At 47.5% G+C, this 16,309-nt stretch overlaps 1 protein-coding gene across 3 annotated transcripts in view; it reads right to left on the reverse strand.

The window, feature by feature from the left end:
* The window catches only part of SYN2 (synapsin II), a 168,440-nt gene that overhangs the window by 37,181 nt on the left and 114,950 nt on the right, over positions 1 to 16,309 (reverse strand). For all 3 annotated transcript variants that reach the window (XM_012785264.3, XM_075996327.1, XM_075996326.1), the window contains exons 2-5: positions 8,623 to 8,680; positions 7,415 to 7,506; positions 5,035 to 5,191; positions 115 to 204 (exon numbers count right to left, since the gene is read on the reverse strand). In XM_012785264.3, the coding sequence (XP_012640718.3) occupies positions 115 to 204; positions 5,035 to 5,191; positions 7,415 to 7,506; positions 8,623 to 8,680 (397 nt within the window). The remainder of the gene's footprint in view (positions 1 to 114; positions 205 to 5,034; positions 5,192 to 7,414; positions 7,507 to 8,622; positions 8,681 to 16,309) is intronic.

Genomic DNA, 16,309 nt, shown 5'->3' on the forward strand with positions numbered 1-16,309 from the left:
AGTAGAGTCTTTGGGGGTGAGATTCTGAGCCCTCATCAGGGTCCTACAGTCACTGTGTGGCTAAGAGCAGAATGAAAACAGCTGAGAGACTAACGTGTCCACTCAGCCACCTACCATCTCTTTGTGGTTGGGGTAGTATGTCTGCTCAATGAGTGGGAACTTTTCTCCTCCCAGAGTCTTGTAGATGGCCACCAGCTGGGCAAACTGCAAAAGAAAAGCAAAATTTTAGCTTATCTAAGACAACTTCTGAAACAGACAGAAAAAACAAATATTTATTGAGTATTTGCTCTGTGGAGGCCTTTGTGCTAGGCACAAAGAAGTGTACAATCCTGTCCTCAAGGAACAGATGCTTTACTTGGGGAAGGGAAAGAGTGAGCTAAAATTCATTGATTACCTTACTCAATGTTAATGGTATTTCATTCAATCATCATATCAAACTGATGATACTTTATCATCTTCATTTCACATATGGTGCCCAGAGAGGGTAGAAAATTTGCCTAAAGTCACAGAGCTGTAAAGAGGTAAAGCAGGGGTTAAAATTTGGGTTTCCAACTCTGAACATCTGCATATCTCCACAACAGCAAGCAATGGAGCTGGATAGGTAATGTGGGCCAAGTCTTGGAAGTTCAAATGCCAGGCAAAAGAACCATGGATTTTTTTTCCCTGTAAGCAGTACAAAGTCACCAGAGTCTTAGCAGGGGGACATATTATGAATGAAGCAGTTTTTTTGTTTGTTTGTTTGTTTGTTTTGAAGCTGTTCTTCAAGAAGAGTTGGATGGTCATGATATGCAAGATAGGTTCAGTCTTTCTGGGACTTACTACTCATCCAAGAACGCTTCACCTGTAAGAAACTGGAGTAGCTCCATGGGGAAGAGGCAAAGTACACAGACTTCCAGTGTTAGGGTTGATAGTATTTTGGAGCACAGCTAGGCTCCCCACCCCACTGTTTTATAAATAAGAAACTGAGGCCCAGAGAGGTCACTTGCCCAAGGTCACACAGTAGTTGAGCCAGATTCATAGCCAGGTCCCTTCAGTCCCAATCCATAACTTTCCCTACTTCTTCAAGTAACCACCTTTCAGAGTCCGCTGAGACCGTGCCCTTCCCCCAGGAAGCACAGGACCTTCCTGCTCAGTACATTCACGCACATGCCCACACGCCCATCCCCAGTGCACTGGCAGCGGGAATGCAGCATCTTCTCTCTAGTGCTACGGGATTAGTTCATACTCCAAGCTGCCGACATCAGAAACTGCTAGAAGGGAAAGCTGTCAGGTCAAATCTATGTATCAGAGAAAAGAAAGCCACATCATATTCCAAAAGCTCAGGTCCCATTCTCTAGGAGGGATTTTGGCCCATGAGCCAGTGAGGGAGGAGGGAGTCAGGGCAGTAGAAGCTCAGAACTGGGTTATTAGAAAACTGGAGTCTTTTAGTGCTTGTTCTACCTCTTAATTTTCTAGCTGTCCTTAGGCAAATGATTACTCCTCTCCAGACCTCATTCTTTCCATATATAAAATGAGAGGGTTGAATTTGATTAGCTCCTTGAACTTTGTACCATAAAGAATATCCCTTTCTTACATTTCTTCCCAAACTCCACTATCAAACTGCCTTTAAGTGATCATCTGTTGTGGTCCTTTTGTGGGTACAAAAGGATATAATTTTGTTATTTTTGAAATGCTGGAAAACATTGGAATTCCCAGGTCGCCCCTTCTCGTGACACACAATTGGTGACTCTAGAGCTCTAAGGCTGCAAAGATGGTTCATGAGCTCTCAATCCCCTACGATTATGTTTGAAGAGGACATTAGAAGTCTCTAGACCAGCTGTTTCACTTGACAAATGGGGAGACTGAGGCTAGAGAAGCAAAGGCAGGTATAGGCTTCCATATCCCAGCTGGAGGGGCTGCACGGGGAGAGCCCTGGGGTTTTTTCCTTGCCCAGTGCTTTCTCCATGGTACCCTGCTGTCCTCACCCTTCTTCGGTTCTTCAGTTTGCTTCGACTGTCAAGACCAACCCCTCAGAGCTTTCCTGCCTTCTCTGATTCTCCCCACCACCTCATCTGACCTTTGAGTCCTGCCTGCCCACCTGGGCTTGGCTGGACTCCAGCTCTGCTTCTGGGTACCTGCCTGGGTTCCCAAGGCTCTCCAGCATCCCCGGGAGCTGATGCCAGCTCTGCCTAGTGACCTCTGTCCTGCTGCAGCCCACGCGCTGGCATGGCACCAAGGCATGCAGGGCCCTATCTTTCCAGCATGTGGGGGAGTGACACAGACACTCCACGGATGCCAGGAAGGCCTGCGGCAGACTCCCAGAGCCCTGGGACAGCCAACACTATAATGGCAGCCAGTTCTCAGGCTCTACTTGGATCTCAGGGAGCTCACCCCCCCCTCTTCTACCCGATCTCCAGTGGTCCCTGTCTGCTCAAGGTACTGGACTTGGTGTCTAACACCTGCCTCCCTGGAAACTTAGATTAAGGCATAGGCACACAGTCACCAATTAAACAAATGTGATGTCTAATAAGGGGTATTTCCTCTACACACAGACGAATGAATAAATTTTGGAGGCTGTGGGTGCTGTTGTTAATTAATAGGAAGATATGTTCATTATAACCACTTATCCAATGAATCAGGAAAGATTTCTTGGAAGAAATGGGACTTCAAGATCAGTCTGAATAATGTGTTATCCCAATCCTTCCTGGAAATTAAATGCTTTAATTTCCTGGTGCACCTGTCACCAAAAAACCCTGAAAGACTGGCTGGAATTTCAGATAAATTTGCAGCAATAAAGGATGGTGCCATTCTTGCTTTCTCTGAAATGCTGCTTTCATTGACGAATCCATGTCTGCTTCCAAAATCCCAGTGGCCTGCCCTGACCAACTCCAGAGATAGTGGGTGTGCTCAGAGACATCCGTGGTCCAACGCAGAGCCTTCTCCAACTAAACAGGCCTCTCCCCACACCAAGAATAGCCGCAGCAAAGACATTTAGAAACATGAACCAAAGTCATCATCTCAGAGGGACCCGCCTGCCCCTCACAAGTCACCAGATTTGTCCACTCCCATTAACAGGCAGCGAACAGTATGTCAAATGTCATTATGTGGCAGCTGCTTAGTGAAACCGAAGGGAGGACTTGGTGTTTGGCCAGGGAGACCTGCTGTTCTCCTGCAATGCCAAAGGCAACGTTCTGGGATTGTGAATGGGTGAGAGTGTGACCCCTCACCAGGTCCCAGATCCCAGTTCCCAGGAGGGGCAAAGCCCTGGCACAGGCTTTCCCTGCTCCTCCCCTGCTTGGCCTCCGGCACATTTTAGAGAAAGTAAATGGGGAACTAATTTCGTTAAGAGATCCCAGATACTAGGGGACCATAACCAGGCTGACAAAGTGGTAGCAGGTACTACTATTATCCCCAGTTTGTAGAGAAAGAAACCTGGCCAGAGAGCGGTTTAGTCAGAGAAAAAGCCAATAGTAGTGGAATCACCCTGTGTGGCTACGATGGAGCCAAATTCAAATATCGGGGGTGAGTTCAGGCCTACGTGCAGCAGGAAGGCTGTGGGACTCAGGAGAAACTGGAGGTCCCCAGAAAAGACACTTGCTGAAGGTCTCACATGTGCTCTTCTGTGACTGGCAACACACTCAAATCACACAACGCCTGTAGCCTGTTTGTGCAGAACTCCAGGATTCCAGATGCCTCAGGCCACACAGAGGGGAAGGCCGAGTTAAAGGAGCTCAGGAAGTCAGCCCCCACCTCGACAATGGCAGCCCCAGCCCTGCTAGCCCCTTGCTCATTGCTCTTTCTCTCACACTGTAAGGTCTCCCTGGCTTCCAAGGGATCAAGAAAGCTGTTAGTTCAGGTGTGGAAAAAAAGGTCACGAACAGAGGGGATAGAGTTATTTGGTTAAAAAACAAAGCAACAAAATAAAAAATAAAAAAAACCCCACCCTCTTCAGCTCCCTGAGTGGTAGAGAGGCTTAAAGCTGAGAAACTTCATGATAAGCACGAATGCCAGGAACCTGGCAATTCAGTGTGTGTGATGGCTGAAATTTGATCTTTGCAAAACAAGATGGAAAGGATGTGATTAGAGGGCAGGTGTTTCCTTCCGAGAGGGCAGCCCAGGGCGGCAGAGGCGGGGAGGAGCTCTGTGCCCTCGGTGGTCGAGGGGCCAGATGCCCCAGCAGTGATCACAGGTCACTCTTTCTCCAAAGCCCACTTCCTCTCTGCCTAAAGCCTCTACTACCCTCCCAGATTTCCAGATTGGCCAAGGAAGGGACAACCATGCCAGCTTCTTCCTCACATTGTAGCCCAGCCTATGTGGGAGGCAATGGTATGTAGAGAAATCCTGGCTCTACAACTTTGGTAAGTTACTTAATCCTTTCTGGGTTTCATTTTTCTGTAAAAAGTGTTAATAATGATAATATCAATATATTCCTTGTAAGGCTATCGTGAGGAATGAATGAAATTACTGTGGAAAATCTCAGAAGTTGGCACCATATAGTAGTAGTAAATGGTTTTCTACTCCTTAGTTTCCTTCTTTAATTTTCATATCTCTACCATGAAGGTCGATATTTGATGATCTCCAAGGGTACTTCCAGCTCATATAAGTGTCTGATTCATATGTATGTGGATAACTCTCATTTTCAGCTTGTTGAAACACTTGGTGTGACTCTGTCACTAATACCTCTGTGAACTCGGTCCCTGCTGGGCTCAGGCCTTTCCAATAGTTGATCATTCTAAGAGGCAAGAAACCGGTTTTTGAAAAGCACTGCAGCCCATGACCAAGGGCAGAACCTACAGACCCATAAAGGCTTCTTTGCTGAATCTCTGTGTGACTTTATTGTGAGTGTAAGGTTCACTCTGCTGCCCTGGAGACCCAGCCCATGACACGCGGTGACAAGCGCTGGCAGCAGGCCCCACCCACGTCTCAGCCCAAGCTCCTCTCACATCCTCTCGGCAGGTGCCTCCTGCATCTTGAGTTCCAGGAGCCCCTCCCGGGGGTGGGAGATGCAGGGCCTGGATCCTGCACTTCCACCTGGGGCAAGGGGTCCTCACTCACCACCCATGGCTTGTCACAGAAGTTGTAGATGGATTCCAGGGAGTTGACACTGGGGAGGCCTGCGTACTGCATGCCAATGATCAGGTGGCGGAAGTCCTCGTTCTCTGCCATGCCGAAGGCGTGCTGCCGGACGAGCACAAAGTCTGGCCGGAAGGACCTGGGAAGAATGCAGAGGCAGGTTGCCGCTGACCAGCACTCAGGCCACACATCATTCTGTCTCCCCTTTCCAAGGCCAAGGACAGCAAAGAAGTCTTAGGATTCCCCTAGTCTAAGCCCCTCATTTTATTGTTATTATTCCTTTCTGGACTGGGAAATGAGGTGTTAGGGCACTTTCCAAAGGAGATCTGAGAAACAGATTTCTGAAATTCCCTCATTCCCCTGGGCTAAGCATTGCCTTTCTCTAATGTACAAATACCCTCAGGAGGGGAGGAACACTTAGACCCTCACATTTTGAGTGAAAGTACTTTTCCCTGTCCTCGTGGGGCACTACGAGAAGTTAGGGCTCCTTGCAGTTTTAGAATTGGTGCTCAAAGCAGGTCCTGGAAAACTGAAGACAACAGACAGTACTTGGCTGCCTTCACCACACTGCCACAGAGGTCCCTGATCGCAGTGTCCTGTTCCAACCCCTTAAACTGCTCCTTAAAATAGGCGATGCCCTCATCAGGCCCCCAGGAGAGCAAGGGGCCAGGCTGGCTGAGGACAGACGCCAGACTTCCCAATGTTATTCTTCCAAAGCGGACGCTGGGGAGGGGTGCAAATATTTTTCGCAGAACTGAGGTTGAGCAATGCTGCAGGAAGCACTGAGTACAGAATGTTCCCACGCATGGGAAAGCTCCAGTGTTTCACCTCTGGCCAGCAGAGCTCCTAGCTGCAGATGCTCCACAGGACCAGGTTCCTGTCTTCATGCCAGAGGAATCTCACCTTCCCAGCAAGTCAGTTCTGTTTTAGCATCTGCCCCCAAGGCTCTAAGGCTCAGAAGTTTATACTGCACATAATGGCCTGTCTGGTTCTCTGTCCAGGCAGTCATCCACCCCCACCTCCAGCCCCACCCCCGCCTGCGCTCAGAGATCAGTCTTTTAAGGTGGAGGGCTGGAGGAGCCCTTCTCAGTTGCTCAGGGACTTAGCATCAAGTCAACATGGCATCTGCTAGCACTGCTCTGACCTCCTTGTGCCCCAGTTCTGGGCAGCCAGCTCCAACTGTATGTTTTAAATCAAACTCCAACCTTCTATCCCAGTTACAGGAGTTGAGCCCTATACTGTGGCCACCCCCTGAGTTCCTGCATGGTACCTGGAAGGGCCTGCCTTATTCTTGCTGCATCCCTTTGGGTGCCCTGCCACCTCCTCCCCGTGTGCCTGCATCCCATGACTCGCTCCACCTGCAGCTGGAGAAGCCCATCCATTCTCTCCAGTAGGATCTACCTGAGCTCTCCCTTCACCTGGGTGGACATCTCTTTTTCTGTTTTCCTCTTTAGTCTCCAGGATGGATGAGCTCATGTTTCCTGTTGTTAGGTTCCGGCTACCCTGAGTCTGGCCTTTCTTGCCACTGACCCAGTTCCTGTTGGACCCTAGGAGCCTCAGCGTCAGTGTTCTGCAGATTGAGGTGGGGAAGCGGGTGAGGCAGAGACTCTTCCTGGAGCAAGACTGAGGTCTGAAAACTGAAGCCCACTGAGCTCCTGGGAAGAATGACACTGTGGAAACCATTTCCCACCATCTGGAATTCTCATCGCTCCCTCAGAGAATTGTTGTATGACATCACATCTTTAAGGCACCCAGCATACCAACTGGCATGTAAGTGCTCAATAACTGCTAATTTTCTTCCACCCACAATGTCCCTTCCAACCCTAGGCTTTCCTATCAGACTTCTGAATTCCCAGGAATGAGGACTACAGGAAGAATACAGGGCTGGGAATCAAGAGAACTCACACGGGACACAGGGCTCTGCCACAACTCATCGTGTGAATCTAAGCAAATCAATGCCAAATGGAAGGCCGGCCAAGATCAGATACTGTCAAACTTTTTCTTTAAGCAATAGAGCCCTGTTTTCCAGGGGCAATGTATGCAGAGATAAACGCACAGAGCTGCACTGGCTGAGGGGGTGTGGGGTGGGGGCAGTCCTGGAAGGAATCCCGTTACCTCTGAGGGAGCTCTGAGTCCATGAAGCTTAATGTTGCTTCCTCCACCACTGGATGAGAGCTCCCAGAGGCAGGAGCTGGCTTTCCCTGCCTTCTCTCCACTTCTGCACAACACACATCATTAAGTCCTGTGTACCATACGTAGCCCTTCTGTCTCCTCTAACACTTGACTTGGAAACCACTCCTTCAAGCCAGTGCTAGTAACTCTGGGGCAATGACAGTGATCCTGAGGACAGAAAGGGCCTTACCGGACAACCTTCGTGCCATTCCGGAGCACCTGCATATCCACAGCATAGGTCCCATCTGCATGAGCCACGAGGTTGAGCTCTGAAAATTCCGCCTGGAAAATCACAGTAGGGGAGTCAGTCCACAGTCCTGGCTTTGCCACGTCCTCCACATGGCAGCAGCAGCAGCCCCAGCCCCAAGCATATATTGACAGTTTTGAAGGCATCTTCACATCCTGATGTCATCTAATTCTCATAGCAACCCTGTGAGGCAGGTGGGACAGAGATAATTATCCCCATTCACCAAAGTAGTAAACTGAGCCTAGGAGCAGTTAAGTGACTTTTCTGGACAAACAAAACTTATTGTGGGCAGACAGGAGCAAAACTCAGGTTTTCTGGCTCCAGCTCAGCCTCTCTATAGGAAGAGAATGTAGACCAGGACAAATGACCCCTTTGTCAGTTTTGACATAAAAGCATTAGGTTTTAGTTGAGGCAACTGGGTTTTAGCTCTGCTCTGCCTTGTCCTCTCTGGGGTTCAGTTTCCCCAATCTATAAAATGGGAATAATTTGTATCAACCCAGTCTATCTAACATGTTGTTTTAAGATATGAAAATGCTCTGTAAATCATAACTCACTGCATACTAAATGATGAGTAACATCTATTGTTGCATAGAAAATACATGCATCATTTAAAGTGAACATCCCTCTCCTCCCCAAAGAGACCTAATCACCTACTTGTTTTGATAGAGGAAGGTAAAAAAATGGGCCTTTCAGTGCTTCACTGTATTAAAACAGGGAGGTGTTCTTTTCTAAGTTCCCTCTGGAGTGCAGCCTTAGGCCCAGGGTAGCCACTGCTGGAGGCAGCACACCTGAACAGAGACATGTGTCCACCCGAAAGCATCTTGCCACCAATGATGTGGAGGTGTGTCCAATGTCCTGGGAAGACATTCTGCTACAGTGTTCCTCAGCCTGGGAACCCTGCGCCACCAGAGGGCCACATTGCTTGCCTCCCTACTGACACCAGAACCACGAAAAGAAGACCAGGAAGTGAAAAGATGCAGCCTTTAGGATGCCTCCCAGAGAGAAGAGCCCCAGGGCTGAGTGGGAGAGAGAAGACAGGGAGCCCAGAGCCCAGTGACGGACACTGTACTCCACTGGGCAGAACCAGATGGCTCACTCTGGGATGCCAGGAGGGAGTGGTGATGACACAGACACAACTCTGAGCTGCTTACCTGTTCCACCTTGATATCATAATCTCCAAGGACTTTTTTGCCTCGAAAGCACTTGGCCCTGGAGAAAGGGAAAAACCCATATGAATTAGTTTTGTTCAAGTATTTGAAATCAGACCGTGACTAGCACAAAGAAGAGGACTAAGGCAAACAGAACCTAGGATAAGGGTCAAGAGACTCAGGTTCTGACCCTCACTCGGCTAGAGGATCACCAGGGACCTCAAGCAAACCACTTCCTCTCTGTTACTCTCAATTTACCCATCAACAAAATAATCCAAAGCACACTTTCACCCTCAGGTTTTGTGATTTTTATGACAACATCCCTGGTCTTTTGGCTGCTGAAAGAGTCTATTCATAGAAGTAGTAATTTCCAATGTTATTCTTAGTGAAGACGAGGTTAGTCCTATACATCTCCACAGTTCCTTATCTTCCCTGATCCCACATTTCACTCTGATTTTCTAGTTGGTTTCCACCCTTAGGTTTTTGGTTTTTAAAGAAACTGTTACTATCATTTTACCTCTTCATACCCATACCAAAAGGATCTGAGGCAATTAATAATTTAAAAAAGATAACTAATGAAATAAAGATTAAAGAATAATCAACGAATGAGAGGGAATTAACTTTAAACCCAAAAGGGGGGTGGGGCTAGGGAGGAGAGTGAGAGCTGCTACAACTGAACACAAAACTTACCCTATATTTCTGACAGTCAGAAAATGGGTCGAGCTGAGTATACAGTGCATTGGATCTAGAGGAAGCTGACATTAATGCATTACTGGCATCCCAGCCCCTTATCAGCAGACTGTGTTTATGCTTGTATTTACGTTCATTCCCACCTTGCCTCTCATCTGCCCTCCCTGCGTAAGATTTTCTTCTCTGCCCATCTATGCTGGTTCTCCATTTGCAAAAAGGGCCTCTGCACACTATGCCTGCTAGCTAAGTTGGGCTTGCGTTTCCAGTACTAGAAACTTCCAACTGGCATATTTCACTCGAGGTTTTCTGGGAGTCTGCCCCCAAAATAAAGGAATAAACCAATACTTATTGGGCATTGTGCTCTAGGAAATATATGCTAGTTGCTTTCAAGAACGTCTCATTTAATCCTCATAACAGCTTATGAGACAGGGAGAAAGGTCTTCATTTTAGAGATTCAGAGGGAAACGGCGTATTCAGGGTGGCGCAGCAAGTTGGTGACAGAGCTGGCATTCACACCCAGGTCTGCAGGACTCTGAGCCCAGCGCCCTCAGCAGCACAGCACCATCTCCCTCCGCTGATTTACTCTCCCCTTTCCCTCACACCACCAGGGGAGCTGGCTTGCCATGTGTGCTGCTTTGCATTTTCCCCCATTTTCCTTCTTCCACTCAAAAGGGACTTAACGATGTTGTGAGCGCTAACTAGCCTTACCACAAATACTTCCCGCCCTGGTTCCTGTCAGCTACCCAAGACAAGGCTGGGCTATTTCCTTTTCTCTATGGGATCTGGAACAGCCCGTTCTAGGAAGTTGTCATTTGTCCTTTCCAAGTCCCTGGTCACCCTCGAATTGCTCCTCTGAGGCACTTGGCCATCATGGCGTTGGGTCGCTGAAGCCCATCCCCCACCTCTGCCCCAATTCCTTAGCAAGCGTCACATCAGCTTGCTTCCAGCGCCCAGGACATTTGCAGCTCCCCAAGTCCCTCGGGCAGGGGCCTATGCAGACACTGTCCCTTTGGCTACTATTCCATCTTATTTGTGGGTTTAACTAATAGTCTACGCATGGCACTATCACTTGTTTATAGACCTTGGACTCCACAGGCCTTTGCCCATGACTATAAGAAGGAGGAACTGGAGTCGATGACCCGTGAGGGCCCTTTCTCTCACTGGTGACGTTATGTCCACCTTGCCGTCAGCAATGCTTTTCTGATGGTTCCTCCTATCGTCCTGTCTCAGAATAGCTCTCCTTCTGCAAGGCAAGTCTCAGAGACTTTAACAATAGCCTTTCAATCCGAGGGATGCCCTGAGTTTTCGAAGCACATTCCTTGCCTTATTTGTTCCTCGCCACTCTGTGAAGGAGCCAGGAGAGGCAGCCCGTTTGATTGATGCGGAAACTAAGTCTCAGGACAGTTAAATAATATGCCCAAATCACAGAGAAGTTCATGGGAGTTAAGGCTAGAACTTAAGATGTAAGAGTTTACTTCTAGGTGCTTACATGCTGCCAAGTTTTCTAATTCACTCATTTATTTTGTGGGTTTTGAACACTGATATCAAAATATATTTATAGATTCTGGCTGGGTTTATCTGCCACTCCCCGCACCTGCCCGTTGACCAAGTTGGCTAATGAACTGTTCTCATGCCTTCCCTCCACCCCCACTTCTCCAGCTATCCTAATGCCTTTTCCTTAAGGTAATTTGTCCTGTTGGAAATCTAAGTCTTTGTTTCCTGGCCCCGGGTCACTGACCTCTCTTGGCTGAACCATGATTTGTAGAAAAGGAGCCAGGATGGCAGGCAGGTGGGGCACAGAGCCCTCTCCTGGAGAACCAGCACACTCGCGTAGCTCCTGGCCCTTGGACATTTTGGTTTCAGGTATCCTCACAAAACAATTGTAACTTGCTAGCACATGACAGAAGAACTTCCTGATAGGATGAGAGCCCTGGTAGGAGACAGTGTGATAGAATCCATCCCAGTCGGGGATGTGGATCCTCGCTGCACCGTTTCCTGGCTGTGTAACCTGGGGCAGGCGGCTTAAATTTTTTAAAATATAGATTATCATATGTTTAAACTAATCAATCTATCTATCTTCAAAATTACGTACAAGAATAAAAGGAAAAATAAAATTTTCTCTTCTAACATTCCTTTCTTATCACATATACTCCCCATTATCAGTTGCAAGCATATACTTGCAGGTGTGTGTATGGGAAATGTATGGATGTATCTGCATACATATATGCTTCAAACATATACACATGGCATCATGGTACATAAACTTTTCCGAATTGATTTTGTTTTTTGCACTTAAAAAATGTGTCTTAGTGATGTGCTTTCAGCACATACTGATGGGCCTCTTTAATAGCTGCATGAAATTCTATTTGAAGGGATTATAGTAATATAACCTATATTTATTGGTGAGCATTTAGATTTCCAGTCTCTTGTTTCTGCTGTTACAAACAGTGCTATAATGGCTCACATTTAAAAATATATCCATAGGATAAACAATATATTGTAAAATTGCTGGTACAAGGAACAGATGCAGCTACGGTTTTTACTGATATTTCCAAACTGCCCTCCACCTAAGAAAGAGATGACACCACTCTCACCAGCATTTGGGAGTATGAGAAAGTTACTCTACCTCTCTTAGTTTTCCCACACAGCTTGCATGAGTTAGGAACAGAGAGGGTGCTCAGTATGGAGTTTCTGATTGGCAGTGTTGTCAAATAAAACCAAATTCATCTCCTTGGGCTCAATCCTAAACAGAACCCAAGATGTACATCCTTGAAGCACAGACTAAAAATAATCTGTGCTGCCTGTGTTGTCAATTTCCCCCTATTGTAACATTTTCTTAACAAGCCTAGCAGCTGAGGATCTATGTGAGTTTAATGGCTTGCAGCTTCCTTGATGGACCAGGTAATAAACCATCTCCTCTTATTGCTAAAATGAGTAGAGGCTTCTAGACTTAACTCTTGTTAACTCAAGCAAGTGAAAAATTTCATCAATTCCCATCCACCTACCAACTAGGGCTTGTGAGGCTGAGGAGTGTGGTGTGATTTCAGAGGCTTCTCTGCTAACGCTATCTCAAAACTTGACCCAACCTAGGCAAACCCAGTTTAAGTACTCTCTCTTTTATGCATGAGATAATGAAGAAAGTTCTAGAAATAGGAGCTGAATTCAGGCCTACTTCTACCACTTCCCAGCTATGTGACTTTGGGCAAGAAACTTCCTCTCTGAGCCTTTTCCTCATTTATAAAATCGGGCTAATAATAATTTTAATAACAGTGAACACTCTTCTAAGTGTATTATGTATTTTACCTCATTTAATAATATCTGGCTCACAGGTGGTTGTGAAGACTTAATGAAATCAGATGACACAAAATTGTTTTGGAAACTCTAAAACATTATGCAAATATGAAGAACTGTTAACAAAATGCAGCAAACATTTATGCTGTTTTACTATTACTCCAGCCAACATGGCTTCCTCCTTTCTGAACTTTCATGACATTTATTGTCTGCTCATAATATTTGCCTTGTAGCATCATCATCATCTGATACATATTTCAAAGCTAGTTGTCTAATAATCTGACCCCTCCTCCACCTCCATCCTCAGACCACCAGATTGTATAACAATGCTTCAGAGCAAGGAGCATCCATATGTGAGTCTTAGGTTTTCAAGAACATTTGTGTTTTAAATATTATGTCCTGTTGTTTGATTATATGCTCTGAGCTTAGGCCTACACAAATACAATCACTGCATCTATAAATTTCCAAGTCCTTTACAGAGCTGTGCCTTAGTAGGTTCGCAATCAAGACTTGCTATTGACTAGAGATGGTGGGGGGGGTGTTGGGTGCATCAATGCAGAAAACCAGAAGAGGCCACCCTCAGGACTGGGTGGACTGTCTCTGTTTCTGCAGGCCCAGCCATCTTCTCCTCTCTTTTCACAAATGCCCATCCAGGGGGTCAAGTTCTTTCCTCCCTATCTTTCCCCATAGGAAAATCTGTTCTCATTTGCCATCTGCACTGGAGTTAAAGGATCTGGAAACAGCTTAGAGTATAAATCCTCCCCAGATCACTGAAATGTGCACAAGGATCAAACCTCAATCTAGAAGACAACAGCGCTAAAGATGGATTTGCAGGCTCCGTGTATTTAGAGAGCAGAAGAATTTCTGAGAGCTTTGGAAATAGTCCAGCCCTAGTAAATGCCTGGCACGGGTCTAGACATTTATCCCTAACAAGGTGCTTAGTTTCTGGCTCTCACTGATATGACTCAGGCCTTGTTCTTTTGACCAAATATCTCAAGGCTTCAAGAAGTTAGAAAATACACTATTAATAGAAATAGTAGGAGCGCCCTATTTCCCACCCCATACTGGAAGGGTGAAAACCAAGCCTGCCTGCCTGTCCTGGCGAGAGTGAGCGTCTGCTGCCACCCACTGGCAAGATGTGTACTGCAGACGACGGCTGCAGGGGACGAATGCAGACAACTGCAGGGGACGACTGTAGGGGACGACTGCAGACAACTGCAGGGGACGACTGCAGACAACTGCAGGGGACGACTGCAGGGAACGACTGCAGACAACTGCAGGGGACGACTGCAGGGGACGACTGCAGGGAACGACTGCAGACAACTGCAGGGGACGACTGCAGACAACGGTAGGGGACAACGGCAGGGGACGACTGTAGGAGACGACTGCAGACAACAGCAGGGGACGACTGCAGACAACGGCAGGGGACGACTGCAGGGGACGACTGCAGGGAACGACTGCAGACAACGGCAGGGGACGACTGCAGGGGACGACTGCAGGGAACGAATGCAGACAACTGCAGGGGACGACTGCAGGGGACGACTGCAGGGAACGAATGCAGGGGATGACTGCAGGGGACGACTGCAGGGAACGACTGCAGACAACGGCAGGGGACGACTGCAGGGGACGACTGCAGGGAACGAATGCAGACAACTGCAGGGGACGACTGCAGGGGACGACTGCAGGGAACGACTGCAGACAACTGCAGGGGACGACTGCAGGGGACGACTGCAGGGAACGACTGCAGACAACTGCAGGGGACGACTGCAGACAACGGTAGGGGACAACGGCAGGGGACGACTGTAGGAGACGACTGCAGACAACAGCAGGGGACGACTGCAGACAACGGCAGGGGACGACTGCAGGGGACGACTGCAGGGAACGACTGCAGACAACGGCAGGGGACGACTGCAGGGGACGACTGCAGGGAACGAATGCAGACAACTGCAGGGGACGACTGCAGGGGACGACTGCAGGGAACGACTGCAGGGGATGACTGCAGGGGACGACTGCAGGGGACGACTGCAGGGGACGACTGCAGGGGACGACTGCAGACAACAGCAGGGGACGACTGCAGGGGACGACTGCAGACAACGGCAGGGGACGACTGCAGGGGACGACTGCAGACAACAGCAGGGGACGACTGCAGACAACCGCATCCCGCCACCCACTCGCGGCCCGGCGGAACAGCCGGCACTCTGCCGGCCCAGGGTATCCCTCCACGTGTTCATCTGCTGGTCTGAAAAACCATGCCAGAAGATTAATTGTCTCTTCTAAAAAGTGTGTGTCCATACACACCCCAACCTGGATACCAGGCTTTTTGCAACCTGTAGAGAGAAACGCTGTGGTTTGTCAGTAAATTCAGCAAAAATGTACTGAGCACCCAGCAGCAGGTGCGGGACATAAAAATGCATTAGCAGTCGCCAAGTAGAGAAAGCCCAGTCTAGAAAAGAGACCAGTATCCATATGGGTAATTGCTAAGGTCCCTTTCAACTCTTTAGATTTGTAGCTAGTGTTCACATTCTCACCTTTTAATATTTTCCTTTAAAAGAAATTTAAAGCACACACCTAAAACAATAACGACAACAAAAGTTACTTTCATACAGCCCAGAAAGATATACCGCAGAAAGTAAGTTTCCTCTACCTTCAAGGTAGAAAAAGTAAGTTTTCTCTACCTCACAGGTGAGTGGAGACTATAGAAGATCACAGTACAGGGTATACATTGTAGGGGAGGTATAGACACGGTGCTATGGGAACCCGAGCGAGGAGCAGTTCTCCCTGCCTGGAGAAGCCCGGGAAGGCTCCACCGAGACTGAGCTGAGTCCTACAGAGTGAGTGAGAACTAGCCACCTAAGAAGGGAAGCCGAGGTGAAAGTGAGGGCAGAGGCACGGGCTAGCGTGAGGCTCCGGGCACTGCAGGGGCCAGAGGGCTGAGATCCCGAGGTGGGCCAGACACAGACTGCAGACAGCGTCCACTGTCCCGCCCAGTCGCTGGGACTTGAGGGCTAGCCTCCAAAAGACTTTTTAAAAACTTTTTATTGTGGAAAATTTTACCCTCCATAATCATCAACATTTTGCCAATCTTTTTCATCTATCACCCTCACGGTTTTTGTTGTTGGGACTATGGTGTGAGTATTTTAAAGTATATCCCAAACATCATGCCATTTCTCCTGTCAATTTTCAAGTATGGTCTCTAACTGGTAATGACTGGCTTATTTTTATTTCTTTTTATTGTGGCAAAATATACATAACAAAAGTTGTCATTTTCACCATTTTTAAGTGTACATTTCAGTGGCATTAAGTACATCCACAACATTGTGCAGCATTCGCTACTATCTATTATCAAAGCTTTTTCTCATTATCCCAAACAGAAACTCTGCAGCCATTAAGCAATCACTGCCTATTCCTCTACCCTCCACCCCCAGTCCCAGGTGACATCTAATCTCCTTTCTGTCTCTCTGAATTTGCTTACTCTTGGGTAATTACTTTTTAAATGTAAGTACTATGCCTTTGTCTCACCAAACAAAATTAACAATAATTTTTATTAACATCTTTCCCGAGTCTATATTCAAGTTTTCCCACTGTCTCCAAAAATACTCTCAAAAATTTTAAGCAGAGAGGTCAGATATGCCTAAGATCTGAGAGACTGCTTTATCTGGAACGTGGAGAAGACAGAAGGGAATGAATCAGGGCTTGAGAGTGTTTGGAA

Source organism: Microcebus murinus, chromosome 21 (genome assembly GCF_040939455.1).
Source record: "Microcebus murinus isolate Inina chromosome 21, M.murinus_Inina_mat1.0, whole genome shotgun sequence".
NCBI lineage: Eukaryota > Metazoa > Chordata > Mammalia > Primates > Cheirogaleidae > Microcebus > Microcebus murinus.